This window comes from Patiria miniata, unplaced genomic scaffold (genome assembly GCF_015706575.1).
Source record: "Patiria miniata isolate m_02_andy unplaced genomic scaffold, ASM1570657v1 HiC_scaffold_21, whole genome shotgun sequence".
Lineage (NCBI taxonomy): Eukaryota > Metazoa > Echinodermata > Asteroidea > Valvatida > Asterinidae > Patiria > Patiria miniata.
In genome coordinates this window covers 518488-541047 of record NW_024037060.1, presented here as the reverse complement: position 1 = coordinate 541047, position 22560 = coordinate 518488, and the positions used below count along the sequence as shown (strand labels likewise).

Below are 22560 nucleotides of genomic sequence, written 5' to 3'. Positions count from 1 at the left end.
TGACTAGTTTTTTGCAGTCAACTACCTATTGAAAAATGCGACATTGGACAACAAAATCTGCCAATTTAAAATTAAGCAAGAAAACAGAGCAAAATGTCGGGGTAAGTGTTGCTAAATTTGTAATGACGCACGCACGCTGCAAAAGGCGGATAATTAGAAATGTCATCGAGGGCACACTTTTTAAAGCACCGCCAAATATTTTCTTCCAATCCAAACAATGCCATTTCAGACAAAGTATTAATATCACTGTCCTCACTTTAAGCAACTTATTTGTTTCCTATTTAAACGGTAGACCTAGGTAGGTCACTTTCCGGGAAACATTGTTCCTAGCCGCCTACCATTGTTCCTTTATTATCAAACAAATTGGTATTCAAAATTTGCTCTTAAGTCTTCTTCCAACTGAGTTATGCGCCCACTTCACAAGGTCAGGCGCGGTTCTAGAGCCAATATTTTTGTTGTTGTTGCGGGGGGGGGGGGGGGGGGGGTTAGCAGGGTTGGTCCAGAATTTTTTTCAGAGAGGCGTGCTGAAATGTAGACCGGTTATTTTCTCCGGACACTTAGGCCTCTAAAAATTAGTAGGTGGGGAGCTAAAGCCCCCCCCCCCCCCCGCAGAACCACCACTGCACAAGGTTGATGACTAAGGCACATGCGTTAGTCTAAATTATCTCTGCATCATCTTCAATTCACAACGTCACTCAAAAATAAACAATTAAGTTGCCCGAGTTCATTTTAAATTAGTGGAGTGTTATTTTCATTTGCTTTGACGGTATCTATGGTCTTATCTCAAGGCAATGTCTGACGCATTAAGCCTGTGCGCGCTTCCAGGCACCGGTTAAAAGCCGTGTAAATAAAGCGCTATGTCACAACAATAACGCTGCACAGTAGCTGGCGTTTATTGCTAGGAAACCACTTGTCAAACCATCAACACTTTCCCCATGTGATTATCGATCGGTTCGTAATCCAAGATGGCTGCCTTGTGGTGATCGCTGGCAAGTGCAATTTTCTGTCCGATTTTGTGGGATATCGAAGGATTTTTTAGCATTTGAGACTGATTCTTTTGAGGAAAGAGTTGGTTCGGGAGACTGAGGCTTTTTCTGAAGCAGCATGCCTGAGGAAAGCGTCAAAGTTGCCGTGCGCGTGCGGCCTTTCATATCCTTTTGATGAGAAATTATGGGTTATTTTACCTGGGCCTGGCCCTGAGTGAGCGCGGTGATTGAAGCAGGTTTGGCCCCTTTTGTTTGGGGGGGGGGGGGCAAAAAAGAGGTAACTTTGCGTGCAGTAACATAGTTCGAAGGAGTCTTCATTGGATTGTTGTGAAGAAATTCAAATAGTCCTTAGCTTTTTTAGGCCTAGTTGTTGCATTGTTTTTATCGATAAATTAAAATAATATAAAGGCCCTTCAATCGCCAGACCATGTCCAAATGTTAAAAAAGGCGATAAGTTGGGTCCAAGTTACTCGGACTAGAGTCATTTATAATATGATTCAAACCCCCCCCCCCAAAAAAAAATAACCCCTCCCCCTAGCCATGCTCTGTCACAGTGGCAATAACATGAACACAGGTCATTGCATACACTTTTTGAGTTGGGTAACTGCGTCCACTTTTTTAAAAACTGTTAAAAAAAAAAAGTTTTTCTTTCTAATTTAAAATATTTAAGTTAGGCTTATTCGCTTTTTGAAACTTTAACGTAAAAATGACAGTTGATTTTAAGTTATATTGAATAGGAAATTACTTTATTAATAACAAATTAGGTCAGTTTGTGGCCCGACAATACAGTACTTTTTATTTCGTATTGCAAATCTGCTGGATCACTAAATAACTAAAGGTGGTCTTTTTCTTGGCCCCAAATCTTAAATGAAAAAAAGAAAAGAAAGAATGTTAGCACGAACCTTAACTGCTTCACACAACTCACGTGAAAAAGCCCGCGGTGCCCAGCTCATCATCGGAATGAACGCCGGCACCACTACCATCCAGAACCCAGACGCTATGAACGAAGAACCCAAGAAATTCAACTTTGACTACAGTTACTGGTCACATGACGGCTTCGAGGAACGAGACCAGCTATTGGTGTCAGTGTCACCGAAATATGACGGCCAGGTACAATATGGTATATGTCGGTATATCAGGTTGTTGTTTTTTAGTGTCCTACTTGATTTTATTTATTTATTTATTACCATTTTTTTGTGGAATTTAACTTGCTTCGTAGCTTATTTTTGCTACAGTGTGTATGTACTTGTTTTGTTGTCTTAGGCATTTTTAGTAACTTCTATAATTATCTTCTGATTTTAAAACTTTTATTAGTACCTTGGTTTTATCAGTTGTTATTGTGAGGTGCTGTCCAGCCCTACATTGGTGGTTCTCCATTTCGTCAATGTCTTTGTTTATTAAGCTGCACTAATCAGAAACCATAAATCCGTACATATATGCCGTGTAGCCAGGGATCACACCCTAAATCAAGATGCTAGAAACATTAGGATTGTTGCTAACCCGGGAAATAAAAAACGGGGATCACTCAGAGAGAATACAGCTTTATTGTTAAATAGAAATGAATTACTTTGTCACAAGTGCATATCTTTCTAGAGTTGTATATTTGAGCATTTCTTACTATATTCTTTTGTAGTTAAGCCAAAAAAAAAATTGTCGGTCTCTGGTCAGACCGAAGTTTCGAAATTGATGCGGCGACGCGATTTTTTTTTTTTTGTGGCTTGTTTTTTTTTCAAGCTTGTATTGTACAGACAAGGTGGGTACTATTTTGTTTTTTTGTGTCCTCATTATACATTGGTGTCCTCCATAATTTGCCTTGGTGCCCTTTATCATTTGCCTTGGTGCAATTTCCCCATTCCTTGGTGCTCCTTGGTACAAAAATGTGAGGAGGTGCGGCAATAGAGGGCCCTGTTGTAGCTTCCGTGTTAATCTGAAAAAAAAAAGGTTGACGCGCATGATTAAAATCGACGCGCGCGCTGACCAGAGACCGCGTTTTTTTGGGGGGGGGGCCTTAAAGCAAATTTGACCCACATTAATAGCAACTAAGCCGAACCTAGGCAAAATGTTTGTTATCTATCAGAAGTTTGTATGAGTGCTGGTCCTATCCATTGATGCACAGGCCGTCGCTAGTGACTGCCCCCCCCCCCCAAGTTATAATCAGTGCATCGAATCCAATAACATCACTTTGTTTTTCGTTTTAAGAAAAAAGTGTTTGATGATCTTGGAGTGGGTGTGTTAAAGAATGCGTGGGACGGCTACAATTCATGCCTCTTTGCCTATGGGCAAACTGGATCGGGCAAATCCTTCTCTGTCTTTGGCTACGGACCAAACAAAGGTACGTTTCACTCATTGTCAGGGCAAACTAAGATCAGTCAACACTCCCCCCCCCCCAAAAAAAAAAATTGCAGCCAGGCAACTGAATTACTGCCAACTACCACATCATTCAGAAGTTGAATGTAACTTTTTCATAACTAACATGGACATATTTTTTTTCATTAGACGTCTCATTGAAAATTAAATAACTTTTGGTTTTGGGGATTCTAATATATTGTTGGGATTCCAAACTGTTCTTGTTTAAAGCAACATGCAGGTACACAATATGAGAGTAACACCTGTTATAGCAAAAGATTTAGAAAAAAAACACTGGGAAAAAACATTCAAAAGTTTAGAGACCCTGTGTTTAAACAGATGAGATTCATTAAAGCCACCCTTTCAATTCACAAACAAATATGTTCATCCCTTTTTCTCCATCTTGGAACCCAAAGAAACCACCTTGATGCTTTCACTCATTAATCATCAGCTTCTCTCTTTGGTCATCAGGAGTCATTCCCATATTCTGCGACCAGCTGTTTGTTGAGATCAACAACAAGCGAGCATCTGGTACCAAGACTGAGTTTGAGGTGACATTCAGCATGCTTGAGATCTACAATGAGCAGGTGCGAGACTTGCTCAACCCCGCCTCCAGCAAAAAGGGTGGACTCAGGGTCAGGGAACACCCTAAAAAGGGATTTTACGGTAAGTTCTGAAACATGGCATTCGGTCACAAGATTGACCAAACTGTTTTTTTTTCAGCATTTTTGTTTAGAAATTTTTTGTAGTTGATGAAATCTAGTCAAAATGAAATCTAGTCAAAATTTCCTCTCTCTAAATTTACTGGCCTCCTTCCCTCTTTTTTTTTTTTTTTTTTTTTTACAATTGACACATTTTTGGATCTGGTGAATTATTAAAAAGTAATAATTTTTTTAAAAAAAAATGAAAATTTCAAATGTTTTCTCTGCCCCCCATTTTTAAATATTTTGTTATACATATTTTCCTTTTGTGTGGTTAAGAACCACAATGCAGTTTGTGCATTATTCTCATTGACAATTTTTTCTCAAATATTATTACCTCTCAAAATGGAAGAATTGTACCCGAAATTTTCTCCAAATATGAACTAAAATTGAAATAAAATAATACCAAAAACACATTTTTTTCCGCACATAAAGTCATATGCAAGGGTTTTGATCACTCAACTTTATGTAATTCAGACTAAATTTGTTAAAAATCTTTATGTAATTCAGACTAAATTTGTTAAAATCTGATTGTATAAATTCTACTTCGCTATTGAATGTTTTAGTTGAGCAACTGCGTAACGTGCCCGTGCAGAGCTACCAACAGATCGAGGATCGTATGGACGAAGGTACGCGTAACCGCTCTGTGGCTTCCACGCAGATGAACGCAACCAGCAGTCGCGCTCACACCATCGTAGGCATCACCTTCACCCAGAAGTCTGTCAACGATGCCGGGCAGGAGATGGCAAAGGTCGCCGTGGTTAATCTGGTTGACCTCGCTGGCAGGTGGGTGATGAATTTCCAAGTGTTTAGGTCGAATCTGCTATGAATCAGATCTTTAAGCACGTCAAAGTCCATCACAACTAAGCAGGCTGGTTTCAGGGGCTGGGTTTCAGAATTTTTGAAGCAAGGGCAGATCCAGAACACATTTTTTTGGGGGGGGGGCCAAAAAGTGGGTCCCAAAAATTATGGCGTGGGGTTTGGGGCCCACTTAAGGGCTCGTAAAAATGTTTGGATTCTGGATGCCCTGTTGTGCGATCTGAGGCAATTTCTGACCACTTTAACCAAATATTTTTGAGAAAAAGATGGTGGTGTACACAGTGCCTGCTTTTATTGCAAAGTCACTTAAAAAAAAAAAAAAGTTCTTTTTTTGGGGGGGGGGGGTGGGGCCATGGCCCCCTGTTGTGCCTCCCCCCCCCCCCCCCCCCCGGATCCGCCCTCGTTTTGAAGAAAAACAAAAGATTCAACAGGAGACAATAAAATAATAACAGAAATCTTCACAATTTCAAATATGGGGCAACGCATTGCGTGTGTTGTCTAGTTGGCGCACAAGTGAAACAACTAATCTTTAAATCCGAATGTTTACAGACCTGTATTGTCCTCACATTAGCGCTAGGCGTATGGCACCAATGCATTGGAGTCCCTCCCCTTGGCAGTCATGGCATTCAATGGTCTGCCTGATTCTCTCTTGAGCACCGTTGAGGGGGTACTTCATGCACAAAGTCTATATTCTCTTTGTGTTTCTCAGTGAGCGTGCAGAATCAACAGGGGCCACTGGTGACCGGCTGAAGGAAGGAGCTGCCATTAACCAATCACTGTCCTCGTTGGGTAACGTCATCTCGGCATTGGCTGATAGGTCAAAGGGCAAGAAGGTCAAAGGTCAGTGTTTTATCTGGTATTCTTGGTTATATTGTGAAATCTAAAATGCTTGATAATTACAATTTTCCAAAATTGTGAATGGAATTAAGTTTCTATCACAAGAGACGATAAATACGTTTGAAATTTTTTTTCAAGTAAAAACCTTAAGACTATATGATAGGCTTTTGAAGGTCATAGAGGAACAACAACTTTTGGGTTCATGGTGTTTTCGTCAACATCATGCCCTCAACTTAAGTAGTGACTATTAAATTATTGGCAGATAGAATCAAATGTAGTAAAATGTCTTAGGACATAAAGAGACCACAATCAGCGTTACACTGTCTGAAGACATGTTGAAAATGTATTAGTGTGATGGATCAATGGCTAATATTAGCTGACCATAAAGGAGGTTTCTTAAGTCTGATTCCCTGTTTACTATTTAATTCAACATTTTTTATCAAACATATGTGAAATTTGCCCCTAACTCTTAGGTGGATCCAAGATAATGCAAATACAGGCAGAAAACAGAATATGCAACCTCTTGACTTTCTATCATCGATCTGCCTGCATTTTTATCAATCTGGAGCTGACTCTGGAAATTTGAAACTGTTATGAACTGCCCCTAACTATTTTGGCTCTGTTTTTTGTTTGTTACAATAGTTCCGTTCCGTGACTCTGTTCTGACCAAACTGCTGAAGAATGCCCTGGGTGGTAACAGCAAGACCATTATGATTGCTGCCCTCAGTCCAGCTGACATCAACTACGAGGAGACACTCTCAACACTCAGATATGGTAAGCCATAGGGTCATTGTGGCTGAGGCTTCATTGTTAAGCCATGGATTTGTACAGTGAATAGTTGTAGCCATAGACAGCAATGCCATTTTGGACACAGCCCCTGTCTTACTTTTTTTTTCTTCGAACTGGTACTTCGTACTACTTCTTACACAGATGATTTGAAATGGAATTGATAATTTCTAGTAGTGGAAAACAGATCTTTTTAAATGGGTGGCCAAGAAGTGGAGTAGTTGATTTTGTAGTATCTGAGAAGTAACTAGTAAATGGGGTTAAGCTTAAGGAAGATAGAATAAAATAATTTGTGATCTCTATATTAAAGAGACTGATGCAACATTCTATCTATAAACTTTTCTGTTCAGCTGATCGTGCCAAACAGATCAAGACATCGGCCGTGGTCAATGAGGACCCGACGGAGAAACTGATCCGAGAGTTGAAGGAGGAGAATGCCCGACTGATGGATGCCATCAAGAAAGGCGGCCTGGTCATGGTTGCCGATGACGACGACAGGAAAGAAGGCGTGACTGATGAAGGTAAGGTTCAACGGAGAAACTGAGTAGAAGTAAAGATACTGTAGATATAATAAATACATTTTGAAAAGGTATTTCAATGGAGGGCCTGTTAAAAAAATATCATGTCTACCTTATATTAGATATGGTCTACCAGCCAATTTGTTACACCTCCCCTCCCTATTCAAGGCAGTCGACTGACGCTCCTTAGCTTGTCCTTTGTTAAACAAAATATGAAATATTAAAAAAATGTATGGAAAATACACTCAAGTTCTCTTTGTCGTGACAGAGCGAGAAGCCATCCGCAAGGAGTTGGAGGAAGAGATGCAGGCTCGCCTGGAGGCCACCGAGCGGGAGCTGGGCTACATGAAGCAGAGCTGGGAAGATAAGCTCAAGGAGACCGAGGTATGAATACAGTCTTGATGAGATTTAGGAATGAGGGACGTGGGTGTGTGTGTGACCTTATTGAAGGGCGTTATTTGATTCTCCACACTTAGGCGTCAATGGATTCTCGTGAGGGCAGATTTGGTTGTGGTGTTTGAATTAGCCTCATTCAGCCAAAGTGACAGCAAGGATTTGTAAAACTGAAGGACGTTGATGTAGTTTTGGAAAATATTGATGAGCTCGATGAGCAGGGGTAAAAAAAATCAATGGTAATAATGTTGGTTGCAGGCTTAACAGAGTATAAAAAGTTATTTATATCTAATGTAAGTTAACAAATTCTTTACTTTGATTGAAAACCGTGATCTGACCTTGGCAAACCTGGTAGTTGAGTGGCATTAGTTTGGAGTGGTGAATCCGGAGGAGGGGTCAAGGGGTTTCAGTCCCCACCTTCTCTTACCCCTCCTGAACCCCTCCCCATCCCGACCCCTAAAAAGTGGAAAAAGTCATAAAAGTGGGGGAAAATGAAGAAACAAATGAAGGAGCCCTAACGTACTTAAACTCATGCTTTAACATATATTGCCATTTATTTTTTTAAATGAAGTCAATCACAAGTCCTCCAGTCACAAGTCAAGTGATCTGTGACGAAGGCATTCCTTTGTCATTAATCATCCCCTGGTTTATTTTGTGACCAGACTGGTGATTGTTCCATTACAATCCTGCTGATGATTGACTTAACAAACTGCAAAACAAATACTGAAATTGGATTTTGATTTGCCACCTGAAGGGTGGAGATGACGGGGAGCGGGCTAAGAAGGAAGCCAAGAAGACCACGCCTCATCTCTACAACCTGAACCAAGACACCCAGCTTAGCGGGATGATCGTCTTCCTGCTGGGCCCCGGGAGCTACAAGGTGGGCAACAACAAGGCCGAGACTCCGCCGGAAATTGTGCTGAATGGACTTAGGTAAGTCTATGGTCTGTGGTAAATCTATGGTATGTAGGGTCCAATCGTATGACGCCAAAGTAGCATGTGACCATCTGGTTTCCCCATGATTGGCCACCATTGCAGTAGGCAAGCATTTGGTTAGCATTGAAACCATGTCATGCTTTGTAAACTAGACAGTGGGGCTTTTTTTGACGCGAAATAACTGCAAATTCTTTTTCAAATGACGTGCAGATTGCAGGCATTAAGGAATGTGTCCTTACTTTACAAAATATTACATCATGCGTAACAAAGACTCAAAAAAATTGACCCCTAATAATCATTGTCATCCTTCATGTTATCTCCATCTGCAGTATTCAGAAAGAACATGGAATCGTCCTGAATGACAACGGCAAAGTGTTCTTAGAGAAGGCCAGCTCTGACGCTAAAATCCTCATCAATGGGGACCCGCTTGTCGGCAAGATGGAACTGGATCACAACGACAGGTGACTAAAATACAAAGAGATGTCTTTGTTTCATTTCATTAATTGTGACTGGACTTGGGAATTTACTTGTGATTTTTTTTTATCAGATTGATAATAATCAACATAGTTCGAATCTCCCTTCAAAAGAAATTTTAAAATAATTCAAACATTCACCATTTACTGAAGTTTTACACCTACTTAAAACAAATTATTGTCATTGATAAGTTTTGCTACAAACGTCTGTTTTGTTTTGTAACAGAAATTGAGCAGCCCTTTTAATTAAATGAAAAATTCTTTCAAAAATGTTTTTGGACAGGATTATGTTCGGCAGCAACCACCTTTATGTGTTCCAGCACCCTCAGCTGTATAAAGCCAAGCCTACTAACTACGTGGGCGTGGTCACGTATGAATCTGCCCAGGAGGAGATTGCTCAGAAAAATGGATTTGACATGACCTCCAACAACTCCAAAGGTCAGTCTGTCAAATGTCTTTTATTTGACGTAACTTACCGTAAATCCAAATGCAAGTTTGACAAATATCTGTCTGGCATGATTTCTCAAGACATCAAAAAGCTCTTGAATTTTACATCGCCTTCCATAGCTTCAAAGATCAGTCTAACAAATTCCTTTATTTGACATGACCTTCAGTAAGGTCAGTTTGGGATTTGTTTTATCTGACATGACTTCCCATTACTCCAAAGGTCAGCCTGGCAAATTCCTCAATTTGAAATTGCCTCCCATAATTCAAACAATCAGTCTGGTAAATCTCCTTTTATTGCCTGACACTGTTTTGCTCACTTTTCTTAGACCTTTGAAGACCTTTTTTAAAAATGCTAATTAGGTAAATTTTCAGCATAATCGTAATATTTTGGACCTGATTGTTGCAATCTTTTCAGAGGATATGCTGCTTCAGGAGGATCTAGTAGAGATGATTCCTGCCGTGGAGGAAGCCAACGCCATTAGTGAGGAGCTGGACCAGAAGGTCAAGTTTGAGATCGTAGTCATGTCCCCTAAAGCACGTGGCCTGGCCCATGGTCGCACAGAGGTAGGCACAAAACTCACACCTGAGTGCAGACAAAAGATACATTTAAAATAAAATCAGGGGCAGTTGACGCCAACCTTAGGTACGCCTGATGAGCCATATATATGGAGTATAAAGAGGCCATTTGGGTGGTACATAATTGATTTGGTTAATCTCTTAAATCCCTTTGAAGAGATAGATTACAAAATGTTCAGAATTTACATGAATCTCCAAAAGTGTATGTGAAAATGCTGAATTTGAAAAAAGAGTTTTTTTTTACTTTTGAAAATGACTTTTCATTCCAAGGTGTGTATGAAGATGCGGAATCTGGAGAAGGATCTGGAGTACATCTGGCCTAGGGATAAGTTTGTCCGTCGTAAGTATCTCATGCAGGAGATGTATCAGAACTACACTGAGGGAGAAGATTGGAAGCTGCCTGATGTAAGTATCATAGCCCTATTATGTGGCATCACTTCAGAAATGTTCCGTGCTTATTACTAGCCAGCCTATCAGATATTTCATTTTCTTGTAGCCATCTAGATACACTGTGCTGTGACGCAGTACAGACAAAAATTAACATCTCAAAACTGTAGGGGGAAAAAGTGCATTCAGGTCGTATGCTGTGTGACTTAACAGCCCACAATCTATATTTTGCCACAATTAGTTCTACTCTCAAATCTTGAGAAACATTACACAATTGATAAAAAAAATCTTTTATGTGTTTACTTTGTTCTTCATTTCATTTGTTCGCAGCGCCCACATTGCCTTATAGTGTACATGCTTTTCCTTTTATAATTTGCTGTCTGGTCAGCATACGATGCACGAACAAACTGGAAGCATCATTCTCAGGAAATTTCAGTGTTAATTATTAAAGACATCATCGTGTACAAAGTGGAAAAGAGGGAAAGACCTTTTACTCTTCACCTTAACTTGCTCCATGCTTTGAAACCAATTTTGAGACAATGAAATGCCTATAATAATGTTAATATTAACTGTTAATTATTTATTCTCTTTTTTTTTCCAGGAGAAAAATCCTTTTACAGAGCCACCAGACCAGGAAGTGTTGATTGGTACAGTCAATGTGTACATGCAGAGTCTTGCTTATCTGGTAAGTTCGCCAAGAGTCCTCAAATCTTCAGTCCGAGTCTGAGTTCTCAGTGTCAAGTCCGAGTCTGAGTCTCAAGTCAGTTGAGTCAAGTCTGAATCACGAGTCACAATTATAGTCCGAGTCACGTCACTAAACAAAAAATTTCTAAATTCCTGTTTACCCCAGATTATTCCTTAATCTGTGTTTAATGAAATTCTCTCCTTAATCCTTCTATATTGTTTAGTAACAAAATTAGTCCTAAATCCCTTTAATCCAGATTGTTTCTGGATCTATCAGTAATCCAGATTATTTCCTGATCCCTCTTTTATTCAGATTATTCCTTGAACCCTCATTAATCCTAGTTATTCCTAATATTCCCTATTTAATTTAGATGATACCTGTCTCTTAATCCTTTTTAATCCGGATGATTCCTTAATCCCTCTATTATGCAGATTGAGTCCAAGGAGCAGCTGGATATAACAGATTACCGCGGCAAGGAGCTGGGCCTCTTGGACGTTGAGCTGGTGCCCTGCCACAAGAACGGCAAGGAGATTAAGGAGGACGATGATCTCTTCATTGATCACCCCAACGAGCTGGTGGGAAGGGATTTGAACTTTGTCGTCAAGCTCAACAGTGCCATGGGGATCCCTGCTAAATTCACTGTAAGTATGAATCAGTGTTGGGGTTGGTTTGCTCGTTTTGCCTTTCTTGTTTTGGTGTAAAATATTGATCTTCATTATAAGACCAAATGTCGCTGCATGAGCAAGAGGAAAATCTGTTGGATTTGTCCTGCAGTCACAATTAGGATTTATTTCCTAGGCGGCGCATCTCTCAATCAAAGATTCTGATACTGCGCCCCAGATAATTCAATATATGCAAAAATGATTTATCTCTCTAAAAATTCACCTGATATCCAAAGCCCATTCCTGGGCTATGGATATTCATCATGGTCGTGACTACTTCTCTTACTACCAGACATGATTTCTTAGGATTGTCTACAAAGATGGCATAGTTGGTCTCTGAGATGTAAACTTGGAAATGAATTGGTCTCTCGTACATTGAATTGCATCTTGAAGGTTGTATGTCGACCTCTATTTTATTATTGACTGGTGTCTTCTATATTGTCTAGCATCTTGTAGAGTATAATTAACTGGCATGTTGCATATTGACTGGCCCGTTATATATTGACTGACATATTCTCTATCAACTGAAACATCGATCTGCAGGGTATCCACTGCAAGTACAGCGTGTTCCTGGACACAGAGATGATTGATACCAACCGTGTACAGGGAACCAGCAGCCCAGCATTCAAGCACAAAAAGAGCTTCAACTTTGAAGTGGTTACATCCAATGTAAGCTGGTCTTTCCTTTGTAGAATTTTTAAAAAGAGACCTCCAGTTCTAAACCAGAGGGAGTCAGTTGATTTCAACCATTTTTATCAACCTGGATCTGCCTCTGGGAACTCAAAGTGGAACCAAAACATTCAAATTTGATGTTTTTCTTTTCTTTTCCCATACAGCTGGTACAGTATCTGCTGAATGACCACCTTGTCATCCAGGTCTGGGGGACTCAGAAAGATCCCCAGTCCAAGAATAAGGCTAAGAAGAACACCAAGGAGATCATGCAGGCTGAGGCTCTCAGTAAGGGTCGAGATGTTAACGGCACTGCTAAACAGGTAGGTCTTTCTTCATGGCCCCTTCCCCCATCCCCCACCCCACCCTCAAAAACCCCCATTATGCTGTGGTTCCTCTTTCACCAGTTACCCCACTCGCCGCCCCAAACTGCCTGAGCATTGAATGCTTAAAGCTATTCATTGGGGACTACATATAATGTCGTTCAATATATTGGCAGGCGCAGACATCCCTGACATTTTTTACATTGGCTTATCTAGCTTCCCGATCCGTTTTCTCGATACTCCATGGTTTTTGAATCTGGAGCACTGAATGACAACACGTAGCAACCAATGAAAACTGGTGTGCAAATGAATAGATGTTTTCATTGGTTGATGTTAATCCCTGACACGCCTGTAGCTTCTAATGGGTAAAAACAAACGCTGTTAATTACATACGATTTAGTATCAAAGCTGACACGCATATCTAACTGCCAATACTGTTAGATATAGACTGTTGCAGTTGTTTGGAATGACATCAGATTTTACTGAAGGTACAATTAGTACATAGATTTTGCTTGTCAGGAACCAAATTTATTTTGGTCTGACCTGAGTCACTCCTAATATTTTTGGTTTGACGCGACACGAGAACGCCAAACTGAAATGAGTGTGAGACGCTCAGTGTTAGACATTAGGACCTTTTTATTCTATGACCACACACCAAACTGTTTCTGTTCATATTGACGGTGTTTTTTCCCCCAGGTGTCTGACCCTGCCATGAAGGCCAAGTTCATGTTCCAGTTTGCCGTTATGAAGAAGAGACAAGAGAGAATGGAGGCCAAAATTGTGAGTGAAACTTGACTTGCCCCTTTAATCACTGCACCCCTCCAAAACACCCTACCTACTCCCCACAGCATCCAAAACTGCCCAAGCACTGCATGTGTGGTCATACTATTCATCGGTGAATAAACACAATGTAATACAATGTAGTACAGATTCTAATACTAAGGTTAAAGAAGGCACTTGGAATTTGTGTCAAAGAGAGGAACATTTTCCATAGAGTATCAGTGCTTTTTAAAACAGACTAGAAAATGCACTCATTGAAAGGCAACTAAACTCTCTTACTCAATGGAATACCTCTGAGATATAATGACGTGCTTTGTTCACATGAGCACCCTGAGAACTACCTGACTTCCAGAAAAGTACCCAGGAAGCGTGGCATCATTATGTCTCCAGTCTGTTGTTTGTCTGAGCAAGATGGTGGTAAAACAATTATAATTATAAAACTACAAGTAGATTTATCATCTCGTCATCTTCCAAAGGCTCCATTTTAGGATGAAATCAAGATGACTTCCCATACATTTAGAGCATAATGCAATGAGATTCTTTTTGGAGTAATGAGATGTCCTTTTCTTTTTCCCCCTTTTGCCTTTTTAGGCCCAATTCCGTAAACTCGTCACAACAGCAGAGCTGCACAACAAGGCTCGTGTTGAGACCATGGTTATCAAGACGGTCCTGAACGCTCAGAATGCAAAGGTAGCTGATAAAGCCATCGCTCGTATCCCGAAGGATGAGGCAGCTGGTAACCTAGGTAACTACTTGCCATTCTTATCCAGTATTTCCTTTTGTTAGGTCGTCTCACAGTTCTGCCAATAAAATGACCAAATTAATAAACAAGAGGCTGGGAAATAACACCATTATTTGTAGGCCTATACTGAAAGATGGGGCAGGGACCTATCAATCCTTATTAAACTTTACCCAGACCTTAATTTCCTTGACATTTGTATATTGTCCAAGATCAACCGCTGTGCAGCACACTCATGGCACAGTGACTGTCAAGTGACATAAAACCCCACAGTAAAGTCAAAGTAGCTGGGCTGTAACTTTTTCATTCTGCAAACTTGAAGACAAAAATCTTGGATTTTTGAGAAATCTAGGAGGGCTGAGGCCAATTTAAAAGGTTTTGATTGCTGTAAAAATAAACCACTTCATTTCACATTGATTTTCTTTCAAAAAAATAATCGGAGTCATGAATTTTTTGGTTTCACTATTGAAATAAATGCACACCTGAAACAATTTTGTTTTTGAGGCAAAGAAGAAGTATGCCATAGAACATTTACATCAGGATCTGAATTGTGATGTAGTTCATTCTGCAATTTCAGTCATGGTTGAAAGTCACAAATTCAGTGGCAACTGGGTACACGCATGGGTTTTATCAGGGAAACAGAGCTCAACACTAATTCTGTGATTTTTTTATTCCTACCTGAAGGGGAAGAGACACAGAAATCAGGAGTGTGTGTTGTGATGTGATGAGACGTCTCCAGAATCGCCACATAGTGCCACCCGCATCAGGTCGGTTATTAGAGAAGAATAATTTTTTTGACAACTTTTCAGGCCATATAAATATACTACTAAGTAATTCCAACACCAAAGATGCATGGACAAATTTACTGTAATATGTCAGTTTATGTTTCAGAGTTTTATAGATTTCATGTCATTTCAAATGAAGTGCCTTTCCATTGTGTGTGTGATTATTACTCTTACTAGAAGTGAAAACACCAAGAATCCAAATATGTCTTGGGGCTCTTAATTTGTTTCCAAATTCTTGTAATTAGCATTTATATGTTTAACTGCAGTTGGCAAGTCTGAAATTCAGTTCCTGACATTTCATCATCAAACACTTTCAGACATTTTGGGTTTTTGTAGATATTTTTCAATGAACCTGAAATAGACCTATCCCTAAGGCCACGTCCATTGCATACCTGAGCTATGACACACTGCATGTTCAAGCTGCGTTCATCGTATACATATGCACGCATTTCCACATCAATCATCATTGTTATGGTCTAAAAGTCAAGGTGCGGAGCTAAATGCATAAGTCAATTGCCTATTACATTGTAATTCTTGGAGTTGTGAAGTGTGTAGAAATTGGCCAACTTTTTAAGGGGCGTGGCATGTGACCAAAAAATGGGCTGGCCGCCTACTCTGACGAATGAACAGCTTGGATCCGGTACATACACGCTTTTAATAGCCTTTCATCGTTTAGTAGAACATTTTGAGATAATACGTCCACTGATTGAGCGTTTGGATGTCAATTTAAAGTTGGTTTGTATGTAATACTATCAAACTTCCTGGACTTTTTAAAACTATGCCCTTTACTTCCATTAGTTTACTTGTGATACATTGATACCATGAAATGTTTGCGTTGTATATTCCACAAGTGCCACACTCTAGTTCTGAAAGCTTCTCATAATATGATCATATATACATGTACATGTACTTATAGTGCTGATATTTGTCAGTTAGAATTAATATACTGCGTGAGTACCTGTTTTACAAAATCAAAGACTGTAGACTGGAATAGATGAAACCGTTTGAGTTAGTCTTTTGCAGGTTATATGAAATTTCACATTTGTCGAATAACAGTGCATTGTGTAATATATTAACTGAAAATGGAAATGAAAAGTCATGGGTATGTATTTTTCTACATAAGAAGCTGAATTATTTACTCAATGGTCTATTCCGTCCTTTCAATTCACCAGTGTGTGTTACTTCTTTAAACTTTACATGCTTTAAAATAATACAGGCTGACTGTTTGTGATATTTTATTGGAAAAAAAAAACACTTTTGAAAAGGTAAAAATTGGTTTTGTTATGTAAATATAGGTATTGAAGTGAACACTCCACTATTGCTATATGTATATATATATTTTTTGAACTGTTATTAATGTCCACTGTCCTCCACAAAATAATACTATTGTATGGTTTTTAATTTAGAGTAGAATTTTCATTGCTTTAAGAAATATTTCGAAATACTCCACAAATACCACATGTGTAAATTTTTTTTTGGGGGGGGGGGATATAAAAATAGTCCAAAGTTGCTTCTAAATGTGGACATGTGAAACGACATTTCACAAGTTATTCTGTACTAGTACTTTTTGGAGTAAATGATTTTGATCTGTGTGACATTGAGCACTGGGGAAATAAATAGTAATCACAGAAAAAAGCTCTTTGCAGTGTTTGGTTTGGAAAAGAAATAGTTCTCATCGGTGTAGTCAAACATACATGAAGTAGTGGAATTTGTGTGCAAGGACAAATAGAGGAATGTAATGTGCAAGATCTACACTTGTTGGAATTTGAATAAATCAAGCTTTAAAAAATCCCCTGAAAATTTGGTTTTCTGATTATTTTACCAGATTATTTACCATGTAAAACCCAATTTTGGAAAAAAAGGTACTAGATAACGATGATTTTTTTTTAACATTTGGATTTAAAAAAAATATAGATATTTTTTCAAGAGCTGTAGGAAAAGTTTTTTTTTAGCTCTACTATTTATTTATGTAAGGGCTATATGCCAAATTATACTATTAATACAAATGTACAAATATTTATTGTTGTCGCTGGACTTTACACTGAGGCAAATTTACATAGGCCTACATAGGAAATATGCTGATGCAACGGGAAACCTTTAGCCAGGGAGCAAAGTGCGTTGGGCGTTATACATATATCTTTGATCACAATCTTGCCATTACACTATATAGTGCCGCATTCGATACCTATATGCACGCATGGAGAGTGAATTACTGTGTACATCGAGTGTTTATCTTCTCGTTGCAGAGGAAGGTTAGCATATTTTTAATGTTCCTCCTGTTTGTTGTGAGACTGATTAAAGTTCAGATACCGAGTGAAATTGATCTCCATGTACTAGTCAGAGTTAACTTGGACCCCAGTGATGACATCATACATTTGCCCTGCAGTGTGGTTGATCCCCCCCCCCCCCCCCATGGAGGAAGGAACACAAACTTCCTCCATGATCCCCTCTTGACCGACCAATGCTAGTTATCTTCATAAGATTCCAAATCCAAAATTTCATGTCGACATCACACCATGTTGCAAATCTTGACTAACTGCGCATGCTTCGGGCCTTTCATTTTTTTGTTTAACGGGGTGACTGCCAGTACTGATGTCTCGTGGACCGCCCTGGTCCCCAGTTAGAGTTGGGTTGGGTTTTTCATGGATACTCGCCTGCGGCTCAGGTCAAGCTGATTTATTTTATAAATAATATTAATTTGGCACATTATCCTTTTGTTGTTGATCTGAATATGTCTTTTAACTATTGACTACTTGTAGGTGTAAAAAGATGGCTGCCGGTGGGACTGCAGAGTCAGTTTTGGGTTCAATCCTGAGTCATCTGGAATGCTCCATCTGCCACACCCGTTACCAAGAACCCAAGATGCTGGACTGCTCCCACAGTTTCTGTCTAAGATGCATCCAAGAGCTCAAGCAGAGCCAACAACCAGACGATGGCAAGATAACATGTCCACTGTGTCAGAGACAAACCATCTTACCTGAGGGTGGAGTGGCAAAGTTGAACAAGAATTATACTCTGATGTCCCTGGTTGATGAAGTAAGCAAGCAGGAACAGATCCTGAAAGGTGCTGAGACTGAAGGGCCAGCGGTGGTGGTTTGTCAGGCATGTGATGAGGAGAATGAGGCTACTGTCCAATGTACTGATTGCGAGCAGTTTCTCTGTCAGTACTGCCTTAAAGCACACCAGCGATGGGCTGCTTTAAGGAATCACAAAATCATAACTTTGCTCAACCGAAGAGATGTCCCCCAAACTGAAATGAAGACCATCATCAAAAACTGTGGAGACCACCCAAGTCAGAAACTGTGCTTTTACTGTACAACATGCGAGCAACTCATCTGCAACAAGTGTTTAGTTTCAGGCCACAACGCGCCCATGCATACATGTGTCGAAGTTCATGTGGCTTTTGATGTCTTTTTGCAAGAAGCTCGTGAAACAAACACTGAAATGGGTCAATTTTACACTCACGTTTCGCGAGATCGGGAATATTCTCGTAGCCGGTTAAGCAGAATGCTTTCTATAACCAGTCGGGACATTTCCAGTGAAGCTGCATCAAAAATTGCTCACATCAGAGGACAGGAGATGCGGCTCTTGCAAGAAGCCAACGCAGCATACAGGAAAAAGGACAGGAGACTGGCAGAAGTGATCTTGGCACAACAGACATTGAAAAAGACCGAGGCCGGTAAGATAACGGATGAAGATCGCCTGGAAATCTTGAAACTCAGACAAGATCTTCTGTCGGAATACAAAGATTTGAACGAGAAAACTCGGAATGAGGTGAACAGTCACTTGTCGTTCACTGCTTGCAAAGAAGAGTGCAACAAAGTTGAACTTGGCACATTGAATCTCGAAGAAAACTGGGAATTGGTAAAGGAATTTGAGTTGAACGGTTCCTCTATTGCTACATTCTCTTCAGGTAACATTGCTATGACGTGTGGGACACGCGGACTTACTTTCCTGGGTCTTAATGATCAGGAAGAGTACACTATTCATGAATCAAAAGACACACATTTATTGAAGAGTCCAACAGACATGGCTGTAACCATGGATGATGTTCTGTTTGTTGCTAACTATAATGGAGTGATCAATATATTCAACAAGGGATACCAGTTCATTCAGCAGTTCAATGCGTGTGAAGAATCACACATTAATGCTACACCAGTATGCCTTGCGGTGGATGACAGCGAACTGCTAGCAGTGGGTTATAAGGGCATGGACAGGATATCTCTACACACCCTAGATGGGTCTCTCATCAGAACAGTGCATGCTCCTATGATTGCCAACCACCTGGTCATCAGTAACAAGCGGCTTACATACACAAATAGTGACAAGAAAAAGCTGATGAGTCTTGATTACCATGGCAACAGCATCTTCACAGTTGATTCGTTCCAGAATTCTGCTCCCCGTGGGTTGTGTTGCGACAAAGCCGGTGATTTCATTGTCATTGCATATTGCAGGCGTAAAGGCCTGAATAATTCAGTTTATCAAATCCATCGTTACAGCGCAGAGGGCCGTTACATTGACACATTGGTAAAAGATGTAGGAAACAGGACTCGCATAGCAAACATTTCAGATGGGAAGATTGTTGTGACTGGGGACAGTCAGACACAAATTTATCATCGGATTTAAGCAAGTTGAAAGGCAATAGGGAAAAATGCAAGCATTTGTGGTTCAATGAAAAATTGAATGTTACATTCCTTTCCAACCTCTGAACCTCATAAGAGAAAATTATGGACGTTTTAACTAAAACAAAAATTCCACTAGTAACAAGCCAATTGCAACTATGCAACTTTGCTAACGTGGCACCCTGTTTATGAGTCCTCGTACAACGGGCTAAAATTCGAGCTTCTTCAAAAGTTATAGGTACTCTACCGTCAGAACAGTTCCGATGCAAAATACGCTTCTTAGTTGGCCATTAAAGTCAATGCAAGAGCCCAGAAGTAGGCCCTTGCAGGCGCGGTTCTACCCCAAAGTTTTGTCTAGCCCCCCCAAAAAATTAATTCCGTAAAAAAAAAATTGCATTTTTATTTAGCTAAAAGAAGGATTGTGATGTACATGCGAACGGTCTCCCCCTAAAGAAGAAATAGTCGTGACAAGGGTGCATTAGTTAATATAGTGTGAATGATTTTAGGATTTTATTGGCGCTCCCAATTGAAAATATGGCATGAGCCCCCCCCCCCCCCCAACATGCTCTGATGAGCACGGTCATCCGTGACTGCAGAGATGCAAACAATGTAAACGTATCAATGAAAAGCCAATCGGAACTACCCTTTAAGACGGCACCACTTTGACAGTGTTCAAGTTCATAACTTTTCACAATCGATAATTTGAGGATTGACATTTCTTGATACATGACATGCACAGTGTACAGCCCGCGCAATGTAAAAAGTACGTGTAAAACAAAGTTAAGTGCAGTTTTCAACGAAGTAGTAGCTACATTATGGCATCAAAAGTATAGTCTCCGCTTTCTTGCTTTCGGCAATTATCAGAGTTAATTTAGGGACTAGAGTAAAAATCACTCTAATTTTACATTGAAATACACTGAAAAAAGACTCACTTCACTCGAGAATGGAGTCACAATTTGATTCTTTCGATTGAATGAATTTTACATTAAAATATCTGGTCCCTATTTTAGTTTCGGTGGTGAAAGTAAATTTTTACCGGAATGGAGTAAATTTTCACACTTAAATGGCACCAATTTCCATCCCCCACATTTATAAGTATTTACATTTGATGGCCAACAAGAACTGGGCAATCTTTTAACATTGAACGAAAATAGTGAGTTACCTTTTTGAGGGGAGCAGAAACCACAAAATCATACAATGAATAATACCTCTAATTCCTACCATGACTTTACGTTTGACAGTGATAATCCGTATGAACCAGAAATGTCTGAAATGTAATCAATGGTGATCATTGTTCGGTTTCAGACATTTCTGGTTCCTATTAAATCATGATTGGTGTCAATATAAGGTAAAGGTTTTTCCTCTGCTCTCCTTTTTATACAGCTTTCAATGAGCAATTCTAACCAGGGGCCAATTTCATAAAGCTGCTTAAGCACAAAATTTGCTTCAGCACAAAAAAAATCTTGCTTAATATAATCAGGTTACCGGCCAAAACTCCAATCGATTGTTATGCTAAGTAAACAACAGCTAAATACCAGTCACAAGCAATGTAGATCGCATGGAGTTTTGGCGGGTTACGTGATTTTACTAAGCAATGTTTTTCGTGCTTAAGCAAATTTTGTGCTTAAGCAGCTCTATGAAATTGGGCCCAGAATAAGCATAATTGTGTGGACTGTGTTGTCAGTCCAATTAATCTTGACTACACAGATTAACACTTTGTTTTTCCCCAAGAATTGAAGATGGTCACTGAATTCAGCAGCAGAATTGAGCTAATACGTATAATTTAATGATATACATGTAAACCCATACCTGTAAATGAGCAGACAATAATTTGGATTTGCTGAATAATTGTAATTCCAAGTTTTGAAATCTTCCGAGCAAATTGCACCAATGTACATATTTATGTTTAAACATTGATGTTGAGTAGTTCAAATGACTTTGTTTGACATGTACTCTATATATGAGATGCAAATGTTAGTATAGCTAATAGCAGTGATAATTTATATGTGATATCTTTATCATATAAATACGTATAATTGAAAAGAAACCTGCACGATTCAAACGCGATTCGGAGGGATATTGCTTAAAAACAAAAATACCAAAAAAAACTAAAAGGAACCCCGCCCCCCCCAAAAAATAATAAAACCCGAAACACAATCGAAACAAACAATAACAACTACACAGATCAAAATTAGCAAACAAATAATCAACAATTACTTTAATGTTGGAACATTTTTAAAATGCCATTTAACGCACTATTAATGCATCTCAACACTATACCTAACCCCACTTAACCCCACCACTGAATACAATCAATTTGGGGAAAGAGTTTAGCTCTTTATTTATGAGGCTCAATATGACTGCTTGTGTTATTATGTTGTTGTATACACGTGTAATATCACCCTATAGCATCACTGATAATGTATTAATAAGCATGTCAGAAAAAATGAAGATGCATTGTCAGTTTTTCAAATAATGATACCTACACTGAAGTTTCGAAAATTAATTTTTAATAACCATTTTTGGATTAATATGTTTTTGTTCGTCCCTTTTTTAATAGGCAAAAGCACATTATTTTTCAAATGGTGTCCATTATCTTCAAGCAATGGGAAATATTGGTTATCACAGGAAACTGGTAAATTACTTGTACATAAAAATACCTACAGGACAGCTCTTGAAAATGAATCCAATGACTGGTTTGAAAATTAAAGGAAATATATCTCACTGCACAGTAAAACACACGAAGAAGTGCATTTTGTGTGCAAGGGAAAACAGAACACTTTACAAATGTACACATGTCAGAAATAATTTGAATAAATCAGGTTTAAATTTTTCAATGCCCTGATCATTTGATTTTCAATTTCTTATTTTTTAAGTAGACCATTTACTAAATTAAATTTGATTGAGAAAGATAATCCCTTACTTTTACATCATATCAGTTTATATGATACAAATCTGAAAGAAAGCTCCAGGATATTGTATTTTAAATTTGACAAAAACAGTAACTTTGTAATCTATACTTCATGTATCCTGGAAGCCTCAAGTTCAATGCATTCAGCTCTATTATCAATTTAGAAAAGAGATATGCAA

At 39.2% G+C, this 22560-nt stretch overlaps 2 protein-coding genes across 2 annotated transcripts; both read left to right on the top strand.

The window, feature by feature from the left end:
- Positions 1–883: 883 nt before the first annotated feature.
- Positions 884–16637, top strand: LOC119729597 (kinesin-like protein KIF28P). The gene is made up of 21 exons (XM_038202219.1): positions 884–1149; positions 1905–2096; positions 3186–3318; positions 3804–3998; positions 4600–4819; positions 5562–5692; positions 6332–6463; positions 6826–6996; positions 7262–7377; positions 8141–8319; positions 8652–8783; positions 9079–9233; positions 9658–9806; positions 10089–10223; positions 10807–10890; positions 11322–11531; positions 12096–12221; positions 12389–12544; positions 13241–13324; positions 13916–14069; positions 14748–16637. The coding sequence occupies exons 1-21, from the start codon at positions 1105–1107 to the stop codon at positions 14786–14788; spliced, it is 2940 nt and encodes a 979-aa protein (XP_038058147.1). The 5' UTR covers positions 884–1104; the 3' UTR covers positions 14789–16637.
- An 892-nt stretch (positions 16638–17529) lies between these two features.
- LOC119729819 (tripartite motif-containing protein 45-like) lies at positions 17530–19474 on the top strand. Its single transcript, XM_038202608.1, has one exon. It carries the CDS (start codon positions 17618–17620, stop codon positions 19472–19474), a length of 1857 nt encoding a protein of 618 aa, XP_038058536.1. The 5' UTR covers positions 17530–17617.
- Positions 19475–22560: the final 3086 nt, after the last annotated feature.

Bases quoted from the DNA above. Each gene is read 5' to 3' on its own strand.
- LOC119729597 (XM_038202219.1), top strand. From the start codon at position 1,105: ATGCCTGAGGAAAGCGTCAAAGTTGCCGTGCGCGTGCGGCCTTTC. The intron at 4,820-5,561 runs GTGGGTGATGAA...TGTGTTTCTCAG, and splicing joins CTGGTTGACCTCGCTGGCAG to TGAGCGTGCAGAATCAACAG. The intron at 10,224-10,806 runs GTAAGTATCATA...TTTTTTTTCCAG, and splicing joins AAGATTGGAAGCTGCCTGAT to GAGAAAAATCCTTTTACAGA.
- LOC119729819 (XM_038202608.1), top strand. From the start codon at position 17,618: ATGGCTGCCGGTGGGACTGCAGAGTCAGTTTTGGGTTCAATCCTGAGT.